The 15501-nt window shown below is 32.1% G+C and overlaps 1 protein-coding gene across 1 annotated transcript; it reads right to left on the bottom strand.

The window, feature by feature from the left end:
* Positions 1 to 2587: 2587 nt before the first annotated feature.
* Positions 2588 to 15267, bottom strand: LOC136969064 (short-chain dehydrogenase/reductase family 9C member 7-like). Its single transcript, XM_067263155.1, has 6 exons — positions 15187 to 15267; positions 8089 to 8221; positions 6056 to 6265; positions 5778 to 5963; positions 5182 to 5314; positions 2588 to 2939 (listed from the first exon to the last, which is right to left on the bottom strand). The coding sequence occupies exons 1-6, from the start codon at positions 15265 to 15267 to the stop codon at positions 2588 to 2590; spliced, it is 1095 nt and encodes a 364-aa protein (XP_067119256.1).
* Positions 15268 to 15501: the final 234 nt, after the last annotated feature.

The raw sequence follows: 15501 nt of genomic DNA, 5'->3' as shown, positions 1-15501 counted from the left end.
ATGTCAACACTATATGAGAAGTGTTGATATCAAGCATTTTTATCATGTACTGTTGTACTGTACATGACAACAGTACTGTACATGAGGCTCCTAATTCAAATTATCCAGGACTTCATGAAGCTACAACGCGGCACCGGTTTCTTCTCTCATTATGTATAATTTATCTGTTTCAGAAGCATCAATAACAATACAATATTTTTAGTAGTGAGTCGACGATAGAGAGGAAGGAATCGATTCGTAATCTACGTATGAATTCACATTAGAAGCAAAGAGCTGTTTTAGACAATTTAATTACATTATTATTTTATTCAATAGAAAATTCTTACAATCAATTTTTTTTTCTCACTAAATACGTATAAAAACACAAAATCTTTTATCATATTGCCGAACACTTTATTACACTTTTGCCGAACAATTACACTTACTTGTTAGTTAGTTTCTAACTAACAAGTAAGTGTAATTGTCGAGAATAAACGCTTACTTGAGGAGTTCTATGGTTAAGGTACATAAGTGCACTTAAATATCTTTATTTCAGTTAAGTGTTTTATTATGTATATTAATAAGGATTTTGTGGGTATGAATAGTATTTAAACCTTACTCACTTCATAACAAACCTCGGCAAAAAGAACAGTTCTTTGAGAATTTCTGAAAAACATTGGCATTTAACTTAGGCACTTTATTTCATAGAATGCCTCAATTATGCGTAATGCCAATAAAATTCTAATACAAATATAAACATTAGGAACAATTTCAAAGTATTGTGAGGCCGCGGAGGGCCGCGTTTTAAGGGAATTTTAAATGAATGTTAAATCGTTTTTTCTAAATTTAAACATCCCCGATAAAAAAAAACTCGCCTTGCCGAATATCCGGTCAGATGCCACCTTTTTGTATCAACAATCCAGTGGGAAAATTGACACTTAGTCGTCGAAGATGCATCGATGGCTCATTTTCCACGACAGTCGTATAAAAGCCACAGCCACCGGTAGCTCGGGGAGATCGAAAAAGGAAGTTGTATTTGAGCTTGTGCCCATTGTGGTCTCCCGTCCCGATCCTGTCCGGGAAGACGACGTTAGAAGATATCTAGGTCTTCCACAACTTCCATACCCGAACGATCGTCGCCATCACGACTGAGAGTTACGTATCATCGTGCCAATTTGAGTCTCCATAATGCAGACCCGATCCAGTCCAAGGAGAAGACCTCCTCCAAGAAGCCACTCAACGGCTACGACTCTTCCATATAGACGACGTTCTCCATATCGACTCTTTACTCCCATATGAGATATAAGTATATTGCTGTAAACTCTCTCTCCGTGAGCTTAGCATCAGAATTAGGTCAATAGGTCAAGCACGTGCCTCGCGAGCTAAATAGAACTTTCAGTCACTCCACTCGATAGGAGTATATGTAACCGCATCTAATTGCATATTCTGTAGAAATTAGCCTCACTAGTAGAATTGTATATATATCATAGCGTAGTTATATAATAAACTTTTATTTTTGTTATGTTAACCTCTCAACCTGTCTTATTCGGCGAAAGGACACCTATCGACTTACCCAACGCACTCCCCACTCGAAAGTGAGCCCTCCTACTCATCCTAATTGATAAGAATCGCGAGTTAGGACGCGAATTAGATTCTTCTGAACTATCCTAATTGGTGTCAGTCCTGACGTTGGCGGATCTTGCAATCCCGCCGACAATTTATCCTTAAAGCCATCCGACGACACCGAGGTCGGGTTTCAACAACCCTTCCGATTAAGTGGTTAATAGGGCACCCCCTTTAGCCCCCTGCTTATCTCACAGTATATTATTCTTTTTCAATGCAATTTAATGCCGTAGCCTACAAGATATAGTCTATATTTAGTAGGCTAAAGCATGCAATGGCGACAAATTAATACATAATATATACTGATTTATAAATATTAAAAGTTTGTTATAAGAATTTAATGGTTCATTATCATCAATTAAATATACATGCAAATTTTGATATATTTTACAAACATTTCCCGAATTAACTGTAATCAAAGACGGTATTTAACTTAATAGTAAAATTTTTATTCCCTATATATTTTCTCATTGAAAAATTCTTTATTCTGTAGACACTATTAAGTACATTTACAGTTCGTATTCTGAAGCCGTGTCTTCTTTTTTCTGTAGATTACTATCACAACTAGGTACAGTACATAGACAGACACTGGGCATTTCTGACATCAATGATGCCAGAAATGCCCATTTTATTTAATTTAAAATATATGAGCCCTACCTGAAATTAGTAGTGGCTTGCCCCTGTACATCATACTTTTCCTTTAACTATAGAGTCGTGCCGGTCATCTAACACTTTTCAGGGGAAATTTTTGAATTGAAATCACGTGACTTTCGTTTCAAACCGGAAGTTCGTATATACTTCACCGGAGTCTCCTACCCCAAGGTTTCTATATCTGGTTTCCACTTTCATCTATCTAACTCCGTTCTTGAGATTTCGGAAAAACAGTGGGAATTTGTAGGTCTGCAATTTTATCAAATTGCAGCACAATTAAATTTATTCAAGAAAGTCTCATTATTATTTTAATATTTTCTATGTCAAGAAAATTTCATCTATTTAGGAACTTTTCAAGATAATTAGGAATTTTAGAATAAACAAATAAATTCTGAATAAAATCCTGTGCGGAAGGAGGGAGTTGATTAGGTATATCTATGAAAATCTTGTTGAGAAGATTTCCCGGTCGATAATATAATTTTGGAAATGGCGAAGTGACTGCATTTTCTAAACACAAAATCACATCTTCCACTTTCTTGGAATTCAAAAAATTGGCCATTCGACAGATACTTTTGGTATAATTTTTTAAATATTCATTTCCAAGAACAGAAGTATATTTTGAATCAGTATTCTTCCAACAATGATCAATATTCGATGTAATATTATCATTATTGGTTAGATGAGTACTGTAAACAGACGAAAAATTATAAGAATTTTAATACGTAAATACATAATATTGTATATATAATATGAATTTGAAAGATAGATAAATTATGTAAACTAAAGGAATATAGCGAAAGCTAAAATCATGAAAATTGCGCTCAGAATACGATCATTAACGGCAATCGAACGATCACGCCATTTCGAATTTTTATAGTTTAGAGTGATTTTTTGCTCTAAATAATTTAAAATCTTATAATAAATTAAAAATATTAATAAAAAACGATGATATAAAAATAAAACAGTCATTTAAAATAATATGAAAAATTCATAATAACAAATGTCATTTGAAAATTGGAAGATTGTGCTGATTGATGCAAAATGGCATCATTCAGATGCCATTTTGTTTTATAGGCGTTGTAGGATAAACTTTATTATCTTGCAGAGCAAAAACTATTTACTTTTTGGGAATTTTGATTGTTCTAGTAACTTACTCAAAGTCCTCTTTCAATTGTATCATTTCATTTTTCTGTAAGAAGTTTTTGTCTAGTCAAAGATTTCATGTCAGTGACATCAACGTGGATTTATTAACATAAATAATGAATTTTAAATATTTAATCATCACTTTTAAATCTGAAAAAGTGTGTTTCTTAATGAGTGATTATGTTTTCGTTTTAATGAAAAGATTAGGTATTTTACTATATCTTCTAATGAAAATTAAATATTTTATTTTGCTACGATTCACTACTTCGTTCATTTTTGTCTGATAAACAATAAAATTGCATTAATTTTAAATAAATTAACCATCCTCAAATTCAAATTTTCGCAGTTATGATACTTTTTTTTATGTATTGTACTGTACGTTCAGATGTTAAGTAAGATTTATTATTGAATGATAATTTCTAAAAAAAATAATAATGATTTTCAGAAAACATTCTATTGTGCCAAATGCCTTTATTTTTTCACATATCCGGACTAAGCCGTTGTAAGTCTTATTTGCCCATAGTGCCGTATCATATGATCTATTGTGTACAGGCCTAAGTACAGAACCTATATATAGTAAAGTCAAAAATAAACCGAACTTTTGGTACACATTACTACAGGCTATTGTATGACAGAAATTTTTACACCACACTACCTTCAGCGTAAACTTTGTGTGTGTCTATGCACTTCTGCTAGGATTTATACTTTTTATCAAAGCAGTCCTGAAAGTTATTTTTCATTATGTTTTTAATGACTCAACGCTCCGACATCTACTCAGCTGCTTATTGGAATCTGCATCCCCTCAACTTTTTGAACAAGGAAGTGGAAAGAGTGTAATATGTCCTCCTTGATCAACTATTCGCTGACAAGGAATGACCGAGGGGAGGTAAAGTGGAAGCTGCAGCGGCCAGAATCCTTAAAGACATCACAAAAAATGACATCCAGTACTGTTTTGACAAATGGCATGGAGGCTAACAGAAGTCTACGGCTGCAAAGATCCGTTAAATCATAAAGAGCAACATGACCAACCTTACTTTCTTAATTAAACTTACTGTATGATACGAAATAGAATCAACCTTCATGGATGGAGAATGGAAATTTTCCATATATTTTTAATTTCCCATAAAATAGTTTGAATAAAAATACAATAGAAAAACTAATAGAAAATTAAAGATGTCAATTTAAAAAAATACTTATTTAATTGGTTACTTTATAGGCTAATTAATGAGATTCTGAACAGTGTCCTATGTTTTTGTCAAATGTACAGAAAAATAACAACTGTATTTTTAAGATGGTTTAATAATTGAATATGTAAGCGCTGAGTATTGGCTCTAGGGAGAATTTATCACACACTTATTGATGCAGCCGGAGAAATCACACAGAGATGGATGATAGCTCCGGCTGATTGGTGAATAGTTACAATAAATAACTAGTGTTCGCCCATATCCATTCAGATTTGTTGTTTGTTTTTTGCCCTTATATTACTATAATTGAATATGAGAGCATTAAATTTTGGTTCTGTGGAGGACTTATATTATTACACACTAATAAGTCCTCCATAGAACCAAAACTTAATGCTCCCATATTCAATTATAGTAATATAAGGGCAAAAAGCAAATCACCAATCTGAATGGTTTAAAAAAGTGCAATTTTATGTTTTCGTGTTATGGTTTTAATTTAAAATTTTAATATTTTAAAAGAAAATAGAATTTCATTGAAAAAAAATTACACGATTAAATGAATTAAAAGCTGAAACTGAGACTTGTATGTTAAATATCATTTTACCTGTAATAATAAGGTTGTATATTTATAACTTTAATGTTCCATTTTTTCATTTCCAAACGAATTCCATCCGAGAAACTTGAGGCTGCCGATTTACTCATACTGTAACATACTACTGAAGGTATCCTTCTAATACCTAAAAAGTAAGAACAAGTTTGAAAATTGTATGTCTGCGTTATATTTTATTCGTATAATAAATTAAATTATATATTATCTATATGTATTAATATTTTTACTAGTATAGATCAATGTTTCCTAATAGACTGTATACTATTGAACTGATTGATAAACATTATATTCGCTTAAAATTTTATATTTTTTATTTATATACATAACACAATTATATAATAAATTGTTTGTAAAATTCCCATACTTTTTACTCTAAATTGATTAATATTGCTATTTGAAATACTTAGTTTTTAAATTTTTAAATAATTCAAATATATATATTTCAAATCGCAAATTAATTCATAAACATCTCTCGATTTAAATTTCGATTATTATTAGCTCGTTATTATACAATAATTGTTCTTCGTTTTAATTTCATTTTACACTTTTAAAATAGCAATCAGTGAATTGCTATAATTTAAATATATTACTTGTTATGCTTGTTAAATTGATAATTCTTCCTCCAGATTTTTGTAGAAGTGGCAGAAATTCTTTAGTCACTCGAACCATTCCAAATACATTAACATTAAAAAGTTTTAAAATTGTTTCCATCGGAGTCCATTCAATTTCACTTGCATGTCCGAGTCCAGCATTATTTACAACTGCCCATAAAATATCTATGACAAATAAAAAGATATATTTTTAATAGTATTCATTACAAAAATATCACAAAACTAGATCTAATGTATATAAATTGTTCTGTAGTTACCATCATCTCTAAGACTGATTTCCACAGCTTTGGCCGCCTCTTTTACACTTTGTTCGTTTGTGACGTCGAGAGGAACGACTTCGATCTTCGAAGAAAATGCTTTTAATTTATTGGCTCCGTCACCTTCTGGAAAGAGACAACCCGCAAACACACGATAGTTCCTTTCTGCCATGCGTTGAGCGAAAAGATGTCCAAATCCACTATCACATCCTTGTAATAAATATTTCCTAATTAATACATATCTTTTTACATCAAAACATGTGGTTCTGTACTGACAAACGGTATACAATTCAATATCAATGTAAATAGAGGAAATATATTGATATGTTGACAGTTTATGGCTCGTTTCCGGGACCGGATTTAGACTAGTTACGGCTCTAAGTTCAAAGTAATTGCAAAGTGGTTTTAATAAAAAAAATTTAACTGATTATTCGTAATGATGAACAAATAAAAATCCTTTACCAGCAACACTTTAATAGGATATTAGAACACCTTATTCTTATACCACAACGTTATACTTTAACGGAATATAATGTTCTAATATCCTAATGTTGATTACAAGAATAGTTGAAAACATACGATTTTCGTTATAAAAAGAAGAAGAAAAGAAGGAGTAACTGATAAATGTTTTCACTGTTTATCGTTACATTATGTAAGAGATTTTTCTCCTTCACAAAATCAAAGAAATTGCCAAATTACGTAAATTCTTAAAGAAATATTTTTGTTTTTTCAAAAATCTTATATTATTTAGTAATATAAATATATTTATGTAATTAAATTTGATTCATGGACAAGGAAATTAATCAAAGTAGGTAACTTTATCTTTTACTCATTTTATTTAGCCTATATTTTCAAAACCACATTTTACTTTATCAGCTGTTATATATACATAACAAAGGAAATTATTGAAATCATATGAAATTTCAACTTCAGTAGATTTCCTGGCATGTGTTTTCTATAATAACTGTATAAAAATACAGATTTGAATAACAGAGTTTTTATTGATCATCTTTGTGTAGTATTAAACAGTTAAAACACTGTATTTCCATAAATCTAATTCAATTTATCATATTAAACTCACGAAAAGGCTAACTTTACAACAGATCTTCAAGAAATAATTAGATCGTAAAACGGAAATATATTGTGGTTAATGTTCATATTTTCTATAATATAATAAATTTTAGGTTTTGTTCTTACATCTGTCACACTGTGAATCGAATTTTAACATTTTAGATCTCAAGGAATTTATAATGCACTTAAGCAATTAACTTATGTAATCCAAAGGCTAGAATGAATTAATTCTAGGATATGATTTTGTTATTTACTTTATTCAAATTACGAAGAGTTTTCTTTAAATATATTTAATAGCTATTTTTAAATATTCACCCACCAGTGGAGAGGAATAACATTACTTGGGTTTGCACCTCACCAATGGGCTGGCCACGTAAAGTGTTTAAAGTCTAAAAAGGAACCAGCTTCGTGTAAAAAGTTTCTCCCAGGAAACCTTTCCCTTCGCAATTTGCCTTTGTGTTAGGTAACTTTATGGATCAATCCTGTAATCCTTTTTAGCTTTTCATTTCCCCAAAACGCAAAATCTATTAAATTGCTCTTTGTGTGATGAATAAACAATCATTTGATCAATTACTTTTATTGAGTTTTATATAAAGTAAATAATTTGGTATTTAAATTTTTATAAATATAGAATCGTGGAAAATTTAAATAATTGAGGCGAAGCGTCAGCGAAACCTCTTCTATGTGGCTTATAGATTGTGTTTGTTCTCAAAATCTGTTCTATCGATTTTGATTAAACTTTGTCATTTTACATTAATTGCGACGAGAAATCCAAAAATGTAATAAAAAATGACTTCGCTTTCGGGATATAAGGTCGTTTCAAGAGCGCGGGCGACAAAGCGATAAAAAACAACCGGGATCCCTTTTGAGAAACCCTACGCGATACGACAAAGTCGCGCGATGTCGTAGTAAATTATATACTATAATCTTGCTAGAAATGAAACGATTAAACAGGAACTTACCTGTAATAAACACAGCTTTATTCTTGGATGGTAAACGTCGTTGATACGATTTGTATATTAGATATCCGAAGTACAGAAGCAGTACAGAAATGATTAGATGGATGTAAGAAACCAATGAAAGCATTTCTTTCATCTAAAGTATTCATAAAAGAAAACCAGAATTACTTATAAAATCATTATCAATATATCGAACTTTTAAAACTTAATATATATGAATATTGTGAAAGACATCTAATACTGAGGGATGAAAGGTACCGGTACATTATGCCAGGTCGATCGAAAGTTGAAAGGCGGAAAGCAGCATATTAAATTAGAATATAAAGAACCAGGCTAACCTTAACAGGCTACCTTCATTGCTCGTCTATCCCGCTGTCGATCTCGTTATAGGCTTGGCGAAAAGACTCTTTTAGTGCCGAAAGAGTAAAATAAGATACCGAAATAAGGCTAGTTTTCCATAGAAAGTCGTCTTGAGTATCTCTCCTTTGGTAGATTATTCAAGCGTTGCGTTGCCTTATTTTAGGCTTGTCCAACCTTTTCTCCTAATGGGCCAAATTAGAAATTTACGTATATCCAGCGGGCCACAGAGGTACTTTAAATAAATATATGCTTTTAAAAAGCTCAAAATGTGAATATCAAACCTTAATAACAAATACAGTATTTTATGTAATTATTAAGGTCTGGATTTTTGAGTGCCGCACCCGCTCGGTTTTTGAAAGGGGCAGAGTATAAAAAGACAAACTAAGTCGGTTTTAGTGCGGTAGGCCCACTCATTGTCAAATTGTTTAGCACACCAAATCGCAAACATGCCCCCAAAACGGTGACTAGCACCCAAATTATATATTTTGCACCCAGCAATCTCCCTTTTTTTACATTTCCAAAAAATATGTTGACAATTATCTCTGTTTTTGGTGGTTTTTATTCATTCATTTGAGGGGCAAAACAAATTCGTTAAACCGGACCACGTATGATGAAGAAAAAAATACGATAATTAGCTTACTCTCTTCTTTTGTTGAGAGAAAAGAGGTAAAGAGGAATTTTCTGGATTAAACAACTAAGCCTTAAGGTTGTTCTAAGAATGTCAGAGTCGTGCCGTGCTATGATGCAGAGAGACGGCCGCATCAGGCGGCACCGTAAGGGGGGGCATAAGCAGCGAAATCAAAATATTATTTGAACCATTCAATAATTAAAAATTTTTACTCAACGCTTTTCTATATTGGTCTGTTATTTCGATATTGATGTATATGATTTATGATTAATCGCACTCCTCTGCCTAAGTGCTTTCGGTACCCTTTGATTTCGGTTTATGGTGCAGGTGCGTTGTTGGCGAGCGCTCGCCAAAAGGCTTTTGACGTGACAGCCCAAAGCTATTATTTTTGTTTGTAATATACCGGGAGACTGCTCCTAAAAGCTGAGGCAGCAATTATCATAAAAGACAATTGTACCTGTAACGTGTTTATAGTTCTGCTATGAGCTTAAATTATTGACAATATTTGATTTTAACGTTAGTTTGTCTCGACAAGTAGCAAGTGGCTTTGCTATGTTTAAATCAGTAAATCAGATATACAGGGTGTTTTTTTTTATCTTGAGACAATGAAATAACTTAATTGGATTTTATTATTTTGGGTGAAAGGTATAGACAAAAGTTGTAAGGTTTTGAAGGGCCAATAAATTGGTGATCTTGGATATGACCTTGACCTTGACCTTCAAGATCATTTGAGGGTCAAGTCTGTTTTTTTCAATGGGAACAGATATTTTTAACCCCGGCAATGGAAAGAACGGGAAATTTCACAACTGGATATCCCTTTGACCTTATGATCTAGGTCAAAGGCCAAGATTATTTTAAAGTTTAAATTATAAGCTTTTTCTATTGTAAAATAAAGTAAATAAAGTAGAGTAAAATTTATATCGGACCTCCTACTCCCAATCTTTCCATACGTAGTTTCGGATTTCATCTATCTGCGTTCTCGAGATTAAGGAAAGGAAATACAGGCGGACGGACGGATGACAGTGGGATTTACAGGTCTACAATTTTTTTCAAATTGCAGCCTAATGAATAAATAAATGCAGTGAGCTAGTATTAATTAACAGATCATTTTCATAGAAAAGATCTTACAGTAAGCAAATGTACTGTACTGTACGTACTGTACATCCTGAACTGTCATACATATAACCCATTAGATTAATAATTTTTAATAAACTTTTTAAATCGAACCACCAAGAATGCCTTATCGACCATTTTGGTATACGACCAATACCGATTCCGAGATAGAATTTAGTATCGTATCAAAACCAAAGACGGGAAGAAAGTAATGTAAAAATAAAGTAATTTTTGCAATTAGATCTGTAAGATTTAAAATCGTAATTTCAACAGGTGTTCTGTTTAAAAGAAAAGAGACGCCACGATTAAAAAAACCGTTTGACTATGTAGTGATGTCAAACTTTTCGATTTGCGGGTCAAATTGCGTGCAAATGCAATACATATCCTATGGTTCATGTATTGTATTAACAACTATATTCACGTGTAGGGTTATATATTCTCTTTATATACATATATAGTAGCCCCTCGTTATCGTGCATTCGGATATATAGCACTTTTTTTGGGTCCTCCAAATTTTAAAAGCATCGAGTCAATAAATTTTAAATTATCAATTGCCAATGAATTTATTTTTGCAACTAAATACGGTATTTTATCCCTACCGTTGTCTTTGAAACTACCCCTGAAGGTGAAACAATAAATTCGTTAAGATCTAAATAAGCAAAACAGGTGAACAGACCAATTATCATTTATGTTTCCTCTTGATGTTAAAAGATGTTTTTATCAGAAACACTTGCTGATGAATGAATAGAGGATAGAGATTCTGAGCTTATACTATATATCAGGGGTGGCCAACTTTTGTGCACATAAGATCTACTTTTTATCGTAAAAATGTGTCGCGATCGACTTGTTGTCATAGGCATAGTCTAAGTGGGGAGGGGGAGTGTGAAATACATACTATGTTTATACACTGTGTTTCAGTACGAAGTGCACTCACTGCTTATGAGTCGAGTCATAATTGCATGCATACAGTTGCGTTCGGTTACAAATATAATACATTAAGTCAAGACATCGCTAGCGATCGACCAAAATTGGCTTGGCGATCGACCGGTCGATCGCGATCGACTTGTTGGCCACCCCTGCTATATATAATCTATTTAGTATAAGCCCAGAATTTTTTGTACTCGATTATATCGCGCTTTTTCTTTGTCTCCCGACAAGCGCGATATAACGAGGGACTACTGTATTAAGTTATAATGATGCTTTGATCATTATACTTATAGTTTGTACGCGAATAATATATACACATTTTTTTCTTTTTTTATAACTATTTCAATTTACGTATTGTTGATATAAAAATATTTTAAAAAGTAAACCAATATTAATAAAATATAGGCTAAATCATTTTCTGAATTTTCCTGAGCGCTATAAGAAGTACGCTCTAATTTTCTAATAAATAAGTTATTGATATTTATTTTAAAAAACTACTACTTTATAAAAATACAGCAATTACAATTCACTGTACTTACTTTAATTTCTATAAACGCCAGATAACTTTACCTGTTTATACTCGTCGTTGTTTTTAATGAATCACAATATTATTTAGGGAATTAGGATCACGTTTACTTAAAAGCTGTCTTTTCATTAAAAGTTAAAAGCTCATTTCCTATTGGTGATATCGCAAATATATGCCAATTTCGTCAGAAGTAACGTCGCCTGCGCAAGATCTCATTGGGTAATCCATGTACTGTACATGTCATTGTCCTGAATTATCGTTGTTAAGTGTACTCAATATTTTTTGTTTGTACATAATAGTAACTTTGATTTTAATAAAATTCTATTTGTTTATTGAATAAATTTTGTTTGATAAAATGTAGTGTTTAAATTGTGTATTTTAATAAATCTATATATATAATCGAGACGAGTTGATAATAATAATAATAATAATCAGCGCAGAGCCCAAACGGTTAGGAGTTGAAAGTTGAAATTTGGTACACAGTTAGGGTACGTCACGAAAACGCACACTAAGAAGGGATTTTTCGAAATTCCTTTCCACGGGGGAGAGGGACAGGATTAAGCCTTAACACTTCCATCAACGATGGAAGTGTTACGTAACAATGGAAATGTAAAGAGAAAGGAAGTGCAAGACACAGATGCAATTTTTTTCGAAATCGAACATTCTATCTAAACATTCTGTAATTAGTCTGGAAACAGGGAGGACCCAATTCTTGCATTCTGTGAAAACAGGTAAGGTTGACTATAACGTTATAATATTTTAGCGAATATCTTAATATTCGCTAAAACGGTTAGGAGTTGAAAGTTGAAATTTGGTGCACAGTTAGGGTACCAGATATAAGTTCCAAAGTGTTAAGTAACAATGGAAGTGTTAAGTAACAATGGAGAACAAGAGAAAGCGACGTGCAAGATTTACGGACGCTGGAAAAAAAAAAGAAAAAGAGTAATATGTTGGAACATATTCGACTCAAATTTAAACAGATTAGTTCGGTTTTTCTCGACCTTTCTTCTTTAGAACATTCGATGAAAATCGAAGGATATAATCAGAACACGTCGTGAAAATCGAACAATATTAGAACATTCGATTTTCAAATTTGACCTTTCTTTAAAAAAACGTAGTTCGTTGATTAAATTACTGTTTTTTTGTGACTATAATGTAATAATCTTAATCTTCGCTATCGTTACTTTTGCCCGAGCAACGCCGGGCCTACTTGCTAGTATTATAATACCCGAGTAATTTGTTTATTAAAATGTCTGTACTTTAACAGAAAGTTAGACATTAAGTATTTAATTATTATTCGTGTTTTATATATTTAATATGACACTTTGTTATTTCATTTAGGCAATAACAGATTTTCGTATGTCTTATGAACTTTCCACGTCGACACCGTCTCCATTAAAAAAAAAAAAAAAAAAAAAAAAAAATACCGTCAAAATTCATCTCAGACATTTAACTTTCTGAGACTAACATTTACTCAAATCATCACGAATTGACGATCATCCACCTTTTACTATGACGACACCAACCCTTGCCTTGGACCGTTTATCTATATCAGGAATGGGCAACCTTTTTTCTAAGGGCCACATTTCAAAACTTTTGAACTGACGCGGGCCGCATACAAGAGAAAAGAGGGGAGGAAATGTCGTAAATCAGAATTCTTTATTCATATATAATTATAAATTAGCATAGGTATATTTAAGCTGGGAAATTTATATATGTGTTAATATTTTATGCGACGCGGGCCGCAAAAAAATATTACTGAGGACCGCGGGTTGCCCATCCCTGATCTACATGACCCTGTCAAGGGTCTATAAAGCAAACGGTAGTGCAGACAGGGCGAAAGAAATTAAAAATGAAAAAATATATTATTATTCAGCGATATTGTATTTGGAATAAAAAAAATCCTCCGAAAATAAATTATAGTTTACTAAACTTTAGAAATGCATTTTTTAATTGCATATAACCGGTTCGGTCTTGAAATGAAAAAAATTGTTCACTTGTCAGAATATAAAACGTCTGTTTTTAAATTTTTTCATACAGACCGACATAAATCTATTTACAGTAAACTCGATACTCCAGTAGCTTTAGAAAATGCTGACCTAAATATAAGCTATAATCATTTACAGTAGGTAATACAAGAACAGGGTGATCACCTTCCGAGTGTATCCCAGAATATCCAGATTTCACACCTCATCACCGAATTCTTACGATAATTTTTCCGGATTGCACTGATTTTTAAGCATAACTGAATAAAATAATAATCAAATTAGCATGCTATTCCTCTTCGCAGTAGTCGTCTTCCCTTTTCTCCTGCACGTACTGTACAATACTTCTGAGGATATAACATATTAATACGTAAAATAAGTCGAGTTTAATTTATTGAAATTAATTAAATTATTATTACTGCCACTGTCGGATGCATCCGGGGTTTCTAATACCCTCATTCCATCCCTAATATATCTCTGTTCCTATATTCCTGCTCACCTAGGCTCATTGAGTAAAGACCTGGATAAAGCTATTATTCGCGTGACCGTTAGACTGGCTGTGTTACGTAACAGAGCTTCAGAGGTGATCATCGGTGTAAGAATGATATATGGATCAATTTTTAATCTAAGAATTAATTAAAATTTATATTTATAAATTTTAAATTACGTAATTTACAATAAATTGATGGTTGTTAATTACCATAAAAAGTATTTTTATTAGAAATTATATAGTCCTGTATATCACATTTATTCACTTTAAAAAATTACCCAAGAAGTTTATGGTATTATGAATAGACACAATAAGGAATTCTTTCATTAACTTTCTTTCTTTAACATAAGTATCTAAATGAATGATTACAAAGAAAATTATGAAAATCATTAATATTACGGGAGAGGAAGGTCGGGTAGTATCGGATACTTAAGCTTCTTCTATAATATAAAATATTTTTACAGCTCAATTTGGTCCAGATTACATTCCATACAAAACTTCATTGTCTTATAAAAACACCTGTTAAAACTCATTTTTCTAAGATAAAAATATTAATCATTTTTTTACAGTCATTATATTTTTACCAAGTTCAATTGTGGAGGACATGAGAAAAATCTGCAAGAAGAGAATTACTTTTTGTTTCACAAACAACTTTTTATTATTAGGCAGAGTTATTTTTGAGAAATTTATAAAAGTACAAATTACACATGGTAAAACTAAGTTAATACATGATAAGAAAGTGGTATAAATGAGAAAAATTAAAAAATTATCAGTCTGAAAATTTAACAATTCGTTTTAATGACAAATGCATTCTGTTTTTACTTTTTTTTTGGTAATGTAAACATCACATTCAAAAAACAGATTGTTTCCTTCAAGATCGGCGCAATTTTCGTGAGCCCAACCTTCACAAATCCTACACTGAAGCCAGCCAAGAACTCTTCAAAGGTTTCACCACAGATGATGCAGTGAGTTTCTTGGTCTTCTCTCTTATTTTGAACTGATTTAGGCCTATTTACTGTTTTATTTCTTCGTCTCTTTATTTAGACGATTTTACCCAGCAGTTTTCTCTTACCTGCATAGATTCTTTCTTTTTCTTCTTTCTTTCCTTTCTTCTGCCGTACTTTACCCATATTGTCCCGTAAAACAAAAACATTCCGTGAGAATATAATTCTTATCAACCTTAAACTGTTTCCGATACAACCCGCAACAATATCTGTCCGATACGAACCTGTGAGGTTTGCCGAACGACTGCGTTAGTCAGAATGTCGCGCGGTCACGATCCACGTGTGGGAGTGAAAGAAACTCTCAAGAGACAGGTTTTCATTCGTAACCCGTTTATATAACAAAAAGTGCTTACAACTACAATATACTTTTATCAGCGGCGGCG

This window comes from Centruroides vittatus, unplaced genomic scaffold (genome assembly GCF_030686945.1).
Source record: "Centruroides vittatus isolate TY-2023 unplaced genomic scaffold, ASM3068694v2 contig_1035, whole genome shotgun sequence".
Lineage (NCBI taxonomy): Eukaryota > Metazoa > Arthropoda > Arachnida > Scorpiones > Buthidae > Centruroides > Centruroides vittatus.
This window is presented reverse-complemented; position numbering and strand designations above follow the sequence as displayed.